The sequence below is a fragment of the Protobothrops mucrosquamatus genome, unplaced genomic scaffold (genome assembly GCF_001527695.2).
Source record: "Protobothrops mucrosquamatus isolate PMUCROS unplaced genomic scaffold, P.Mucros_1.0 scaffold1146, whole genome shotgun sequence".
Classification (NCBI taxonomy): Eukaryota; Metazoa; Chordata; class Lepidosauria; order Squamata; family Viperidae; genus Protobothrops; species Protobothrops mucrosquamatus.
The window spans coordinates 667,622-675,395 of NW_015387362.1; the positions used below are offsets into that span (position 1 = coordinate 667,622).

At 44.2% G+C, this 7,774-nt stretch overlaps 1 protein-coding gene across 1 annotated transcript in view; it reads right to left on the bottom strand.

The window, feature by feature from the left end:
* XPNPEP2 (X-prolyl aminopeptidase 2) overlaps positions 1-7,774 on the bottom strand; it is a 28,489-nt gene that overhangs the window by 17,766 nt on the left and 2,949 nt on the right. The window contains exons 3-9 of the mRNA XM_015820577.1: positions 7,221-7,331; positions 6,142-6,205; positions 4,701-4,805; positions 2,706-2,792; positions 2,342-2,488; positions 1,661-1,762; positions 536-617 (exon numbers count right to left, since the gene is read on the bottom strand). Of these exons, the coding sequence (XP_015676063.1) occupies positions 536-617; positions 1,661-1,762; positions 2,342-2,488; positions 2,706-2,792; positions 4,701-4,805; positions 6,142-6,205; positions 7,221-7,331 (698 nt within the window). The remainder of the gene's footprint in view (positions 1-535; positions 618-1,660; positions 1,763-2,341; positions 2,489-2,705; positions 2,793-4,700; positions 4,806-6,141; positions 6,206-7,220; positions 7,332-7,774) is intronic.

Genomic DNA, 7,774 nt, shown 5'->3' on the forward strand with positions numbered 1-7,774 from the left:
CATTGCCCACCATCCAGTCAGAGCTGAAGAAGCTTCTTGGATGAGAAGCGAAACGTCTTCAAAGAAAAACAAGGAAGTCCAGTGGCCTCCTAATGAAAAAGCACCTTTGGGACCAGGCTTTCAGACATGCACCAAGACCATGGTGATTCCCTCAATTTTACTACAGAAATTCGGAGAGGATTACCAGGACCTCAGCAACTCCAGTATGTCCCTGTGACTCTGCTCAGAAGAAGGATCTCAGGGAACTTAAGGGAACCTGAAAGGTGTCACGGGACGAAAAAACTCTTCAGAAAACAAAGGAGAAGATGAAGAAGGCCCTTCTCTCTCCTACAGACAGCCCAATGATGTCTGAGCGTGCTGATTTGTGGAGGCGGAGATGGAAAAATCAAAAGAAAAGCAGAATGGGAGGAGAAAGGAAAGGAATGGAAAGGGGGTGGCTGACTGCCTGGTTGGACCCTGGCCACCTTTTGCGGGAGCTCTCACTTACGATGGGAACCAGACTTCTTGTCTGAATCGTTGCAGGGAGATCAAGTACCTGATATCTGTCTTGGTGAGAAGAGTGTAGGCATAGAAGACGGGGGTGTAAGGAATGTCATCTCCTCGAAGATTGAAGAGCCCTAAGGGAAAACAAAACAGACTGTCTCTAATATTTCCCTCGGAAAACCAGGAGAGCCATTTAAGCAATTAGAGGAAGAGAGGAGAGCAGAAGAGGAACAGGGAAGCAGCCAAGGACACCCGGGGAGCCAGGAAGAAGAGCTTGAGACATGGCTGGGAAGAAGAGGTAGCTAGAGCAGTTGCTGAGTGAGTTTTGCCCCATTTTACAACCTTCATTGCTATAGTTGTTGAGTGAATCGCTGCAGTTGTTCAGTTAGTAACTCGGTTGTTAAGTGAATCTGGCTTGCCCCACTGACTTTGCTTGTCAGCAGGTCTCAAAAGGGAATCCGGGAGACTGTGATATAGAGAAGGAAGAAAGGAAGGAAGGAAGGAAAGGAAAGGAAAGGAAAGGAAAGGAAAGGAAGGAAGGAACACACGCGCGCACACACATGTATAAAAATATATAAAGAAAGAGACATTGATAGAGATATATATTAAATAGAGAGAGAGAGAAAGAGAAAGAGAGAGAAAGGAAGAGAGGGAGAGAGAGAGAAAGAGAGAGAAAGAGAGAGAGAAAGGAAGAGAGAGAGAGAAGGAGAGAGAAAAAAAGGGAAAGAGGGAGAGAGAGAGAGAAGGAGAGAGAGAGAGAAAGAGAGAAAGGAAGAGAAAGGGAGAGAGAGAGAGAAAGGAAGAGGAAGAGGGAGAGAGAAGGAGAGAGAGAGGTAAAGGAAGAGAAAGAGGGAGAGAGAGAGAGAAGAAGAGAGAGAGAGAAAGAGAAAGGAAGAGAGGGAGAGAGAGAAAGAGAGAGAGAGAAAGGAAGAAAAATGAGAGAGAGAAAAAGAGAGAGAAAAAGGGAAATGGAGAGAGAGATAAAGAGAAGGAGAGAGAAAGAGAAGGAGAGAGAGAGAAAAAAAAGAGGGAGGGAGAGAGAGAAAGGAAGAGGGAGAGAGAGAGGAGAGAGATAGAGAGAGAGAAAGGAAGAGAGAGGGAGAGAGAGAGAGAGAGAAAGAGAGAGAGAGAGAAAGGAAGAGGGCGAGAGAGAGATGATAGATATTAACTGACTTACATGCCGTCTCCTCAAGGCCAGAGAGCAAGATTGCTGTGGGCTTCTTGCTGTGTTCCTCCATCTGCTTCCGAGCACTGGCAACCTTCTCTTGCCAGGTACTTCCTAAAGGAAGAAAAGGTCATAAGAATGGAAGGTCTGACTGATGAAAATGTCAATCTCCAGGCCTCCGCTACAAAAGAACATCCAGTTTGGCCCAAGAGAAAAAAACAAAAACAAAAAAACCCCTTTTTCTTATGGCCTGCAGTGATGCTTCCATTAAACAGCAGAACTGATAGACGGCCAATTTAAGGTAAGGAGGATTGCCCTAAGACCACTTTTCTCAAATTAAGGTGTTTCAGAAATATTGCAGGAGAAGAGCAGACAGAGCTGGGGGTGGGTGGAGTTAAATGTGTCATCAGTTTAGAGCCCTGATGTTGCCACAAATGATCCAAGCCCAACCCGAAATCCAACTTCTTTTGAATTTTGTTGATCCTCATCTGTCACCAATTTATTACTGAACTTTAGTTGATTTAGGCTCTTGAGTGCAGGCTTGAATAAATCTTCTGTACCACAACTTAATGAATGGTCCTGATACTTCGTGCCTGACAAATATTGAACTGCAAACATCCTTCGTCTCTAGTCAAAATGGCCCAGTCTCCACACCAGTCTCCCCTCGTCGCTTTGTTTGTGCCCCAAATATACCCATGAAGTCATCTGCGAGGCGATAGATTGTGTTGGTGGGTGGAGGAAGCCGCTCGCTGCCCCACACGAGGTCCACCAGGTTAACTTCTAGGAACTCCAAGGTCCTATTTGTACCTTCCAGTACCTGGTGATAGTTGAACCAAGTATCTAGAGAAAGAGAACGGGAAGGAGAGATCGTGAAACATTACAGCAGAATGGCTGTCGTCAGCCAGAAGACTGGGAGATAAGGGAAATCATAGCAGCTGGCAACTATTTAAGCTGCTAGAGCAGGGCAATGAGGTAGCCTCATCTCCCTTGGTGGACCGGCCCTCTCCTCCTTGAGCCTGCCCCAATGTGCCCAAGAAACTCCAAAGATGCTTCATACCAACAGAAAAGAGGAAGGGATCCAATCCAATGGTTTCTCCAGCGGGAACTTCCTTGAGTATCCATTGCCCAATGGAGTTAATCCACACTGCAAAAGAAAGGACATTTGGTGAGCCGTGCCCTCTTTCTGTAGATTAGCAGAAGGACTAGATCAGGGGTAGGCAACCTTGGCTGGCTCAGGAATTCTGGGAGTTGAAGTCCATGAGTCATAAAAGAGCCAAGGTTGCCTACCCCTGGAACTAGATGGTTGCAAGCACGGACCAACGCGGCAGGAGCTGACTCCCATTTCAGTGTCCACCAGAGCTAGCCCATGGGAAGGACCATGGAACAGCCATTGACCTCTGGCTGAGCAGTCAGAAGATCCAGGTCTGATTTCTAGGCCTTCCAGGGAAAGCTGGTAAACTGCCATCCACGTAAGCAATACTGAGTTAGAGAAACCAACAGTCTGATTCAAGAGTTAGAAGCTATTTCCTACAGTCTTAGGGCAAAAAGGCATAAAATGAGAGCCTTCTTGATTTATTGTGGTGCCCCTTAGCGACAGACCTGAAAAGGTGAATGGATTAGACAAGTTCAAAGCCAGAATGGGTTATCAGCACCACCAGCTTCACCTCCCAAGATTCTTGCAGTCTCTTCCTACAGAGGCTGCCTGTTCTCCTGGCTAATGGGTCCATCTTCTTTCCTGAGGTTCCAACTGCTGAAGGAGAAGGAGCTGTCCCCTACTCTGTTGTTTTCTTCTATTCTGGGAGTTGAACTTGGTTTGGATCAGAGGGCCTAACAAATAAATGGCAAAGCAGCAAAGAAAAAGAAGAGATGGCCTTTTGCTCAAGACAACTCTACAATGAGAGCATTTGGCCCATGATATCTCAAAAGGAGCATGTTCCAGTTGACGTCCAGACTTTTTAAAGTTGCCGAGGGCTTTAAACACTGTCCTAAAGCCATTTTCTCCAAACTTCTTTTCTTTGGATGTGTTGGGAATCACATCTCTCAGAATCCCCTAGTAAGAAGACTGGGGGATTCTTGTTCTGCAGCTTCTGCAGTGGTCCTTGACTCTTCATTCCTTCAAAGACACAATACTGTATTGGAGCCAATCATGTAGTTTACAACAAAGCATCTGTTTCTTGCTTTACTTATGCTAACCCCCTTATGCTATGTTGTCTCAGCGACATCAATGGTACCCAGCTCACATTGTCTTCTGGCTAGGAGATTCTGAAAGTTGAAGGAAGTAAGTTTGGAGAAGATTCCTTTAGGATGGTGTTTGAAGGAAGTAAGTTTGGAGAAGGTAGTAAGGAAGTAAGTTTGGAGAAGATCCCTTTAGGATGGTGTTTGAAGGAAGTAAGTTTGGAGAAGATTCTTTTAGGATGGTGTTTGAAGGAAGTAAGTTTGGAGAAGATTCCTTTAGGATGGTGTTTGAAGGAAGTAAGTTTGGAGAAGATTCCTTTAGGATGGTGTTTGAAGGAAGTAAGTTTGGAGAAGGTAGTAAGGAAGTAAGTTTGGAGAAGATCCCTTTAGGATGGTGTTTGAAGGAAGTAAGTTTGGAGAAGATCCCTTTAGGATGGTGTTTGAAGGAAGTAAGTTTGGAGAAGATTCCTTTAGGATGGTGTTTGAAGGAAGTAAGTTTGGAGAAGATTCCTTTAGGATGGTGTTTGAAGGAAGTAAGTTTGGAGAAGGTAGTAAGGAAGTAAGTTTGGAGAAGATTCCTTTAGGATGGTGTTTGAAGGAAGTAAGTTTGGAGAAGATTCCTTTAGGATGGTGTTTGAAGGAAGTAAGTTTGGAGAAGATTCCTTTAGGATGGTGTTTGAAGGAAGTAAGTTTGGAGAAGATTGCTTTAGGATGGTGTTCCTCAACCTTGGCAACTTTGACACGGGTGGACTTCAAATCCTAAAGCCGACAAACACTCCTTTAGGATATCGCTTTCCTGGCCGAGAGATAATGGGCAGCACTGGAGCTGAAAAGAGAGGACGTGAAGGTCTAAGACAAAGTTAAGAGAAAGACAAACCAGATTTTTGCAGCTCCCAGTTGCAGTCCATCTGACGTTCAGCCTGGATCCAATAGCGGCTGTCCGTGAAGAGAGCGGCTTTCTGCAGAGTGATCACGCCAGTCCCTAAGGATTAAATTCTAAAATCAGAGGCTCTGAAGACAAAAATCTATTTGAAAAACAACATTTCTTTTTTTACATTTCGCTTTCACGGCTGTTTCCCAGGATGTTGTTTTCTGTTGGTGACGAAGGGACACGCTGCGTAAACTTCATAGCATGCGAATCTTTATTATAAATTAAGATTTTGGGGCCTCAATTGAGAGTAGGTGCTAAACTCCTTGAAATCCAGCTCCCAAAGAAGGTGGGAATATTTTGCCAATTAATACTATGAATGAGTTTTAAATCTCCAGTGCGCCTTTTCTGAAACCTGCTAATGTCAGACTAGCGAAAGCTGCCGAGACATTTTTAGTTTACGTACATATGTAGCGATCGGATGACAGATGTGGGAAATTACACGTGGGAGGTTTATGTCTCCTTTTGTTGATTTTTTTTTTTAGAAAATGCACAGAGTGGGAATGCATCTAACACACTTAAGCATCTTGAACACATTAAATATAGCTGTTGCGCTGCAGTTCTGCCGAGGCAAGATTCAGTAAGAAAGAGCTTTTCATTATTATTATTATTATTTTGCATAAAGGCATTTGTTCTTTTTCTTTCTTAGACATAGTCATAATTCACCCAGGGGATGGAGTAATTTGATGTTGCATTTATCCTGGGATTGGAGACGAGCCATTGCAAGCCCAGCAAAATGGCTTTTGTGTGTCCAACACAGCAAAAAAAAATATGATCTATGTTGCTCAGCCTTGCCCTGGAATTAGGGTGCAACTGTACTATTTTCAAGGAAGTTACAATGGTAAGGATGTTTGAGCGGGATGTACAGATCACACTTTATTTTTTTCTGAATTCATAGTTCCTTACGATCACAATTGAGCGGAAAATTTCTGTTGCTGGGTGAGGCGGTTAAGTGAATTTTGCCTCGTTTTATGACTTTTCCTTGCCACAGTTGTTAAATGATTCCTTGCCGTTGTTAAAGTTAGTAACCCGGTTGTTAAGTGAATCCGGCATTCCCCGTGGACTTTGCTTGTCAGAAGGTTTCAAAAAGTGATCACGTGACCCCAGGACTCTGCAACCGTCGTAAATATGATTCAGTTGCCAAGCATCCGAATTTTGATCACGTGACCACGGGGATGCTACAAGGGTCGTAAGCGTGAAAAACAGTCATAAGTCACTTTTTTTCAGTGCTGTTGTAACTCTGAACGGTCACTAATTGAACTGTTGTAAGTCAAGGACTACCTGTATTTAATCACTGGCGGGCATTCAGAATAGCTGTTATTTTGATTCCTGAGGATCAACTAAGAAATTTAGGGTTTGAGGGTTGCTGGAGGTCTGGGAGACGACTCACCTTCTGATCCTGAAAAGCCCGTCATCCAACTGAGTCTCTTGTCCCGTTCTGCGACATATTCACTCTGGAAGATGGGAAGGTTTTCAGAAACAAGCGACGGCCCCTGGCTGCTTTACGCAAACGTCATCCCAGGCCTATCTGCATTCTTCGCTTTTCGGAAAACCCAACACTGTTCTCCAAGCTTGTTTTAAAATAATTTCTGAACCTTTCGTTACCAAACTAGATCGCATCATCAACAGGATGTTCTTGTCTTGTTCTCCTTAGCTCACAAATGTCTTGTGTGCCAGTGTGGTCCGTTGGTTGTGGGATTGGCTGTTTGTTTGGAGCTATATGTTTGTTTCCAAACAAACAGCCAATCGCACAACCAACGGACCACACTGGCACACAAGACATTTGTGAGCTCAGGAGAACAAGACAAGAACATCCTGTTGATGGTGTGACCTAGTTTGGTAACGAAAGGTTCAGAAATTATATTAAAGTAAGCTTGGAGAAATCTAAAACCCGAGCTACAAGTATTTTCTATCATTTCAAACTCAACACTGTCTTAGTAGACTACATGAGCAATCTTTTGTAGCCAGGTCTAGCCCTCTACGTGGACTTCCTAGAAGGGCAAAAGCTGAGTTATGCCAGAAATTGGAATTTGGGGTTACATCAGGGCTTCCTGTCTATGGAGATTCTCAGTCATCCAGCCATAATTGTCCCAAAGATGCTTTTACATGAGGCAACTGGACTTTCTTGTTTTTCTTTTGAAGATGTTTTGCTTCTCATCCAAGAAGCTTCTTCAGCTCTGACTGGATGGTGGGAAGCTTCTTGAATGAGAAGAAAGAAAAACAAGAAAGTCCATTTGCTTCGTGGAAAAGCATCTTTGGGACAATCAGGGCTTCCTCTCCTGTTTCTGTATATTTACCACTTGAGTAACTGTTTGCTCTGTAAGGAAGATCAATTCTGAAGGCTTCACCTCTGAGCCTACAAGTTGTTCATCCCATGGCGGAAGTTCAACCATGATTAGGGCTCTATTTCCTTGCCTCACTGCTCCATCCCTGGATCAGGTGGAGCTGTTCCTGTCTTCTTTAACTTACCAGGTGTGCATCTGTGTTAGGCACAATATAGGCTGACAGCTTGTGGGTTTTCATGTGCTCACGTAGGGTCTTCAGCCGCTCATCCGTCACAATAACCGTGGGAGGCAAGTACTTATAGCACAGCGAAGCACGGCGGCAGGGGGTTAGAAGAAGGAAGAGAGGAACAGAGGGATAGAGAGGTTAGCACCTGTATGGTTACCTTTGTGTATAACCACCACCCAGCTGATTCTGGAAAGCTAAACAGGATCAGAGTTATTTAGGACTGGAGGGTGACCAGATCAGGAGAAAATCCCAGGGTGAGATTGGGAAGTTAAGAGAAGGATGCACCGCCAATTCTGTTTCCTTGTCATAAAAAATAACCTGGCTTATGAACTGCAAGACCCATCCAATCAGTTGGGTAGGCAGGCAGCATACAAACGATGGCCGATAAATAAATACAACAGGGCATCCATGAAGTCTAGGAGCTGAGCTAGGAATTGAGGAAAGGGTCTCGGCTTCTTATGAAAAGAATGCACAGCTTCGGGGTTGATTGCCCTCCATATTTTTTTTTTTTT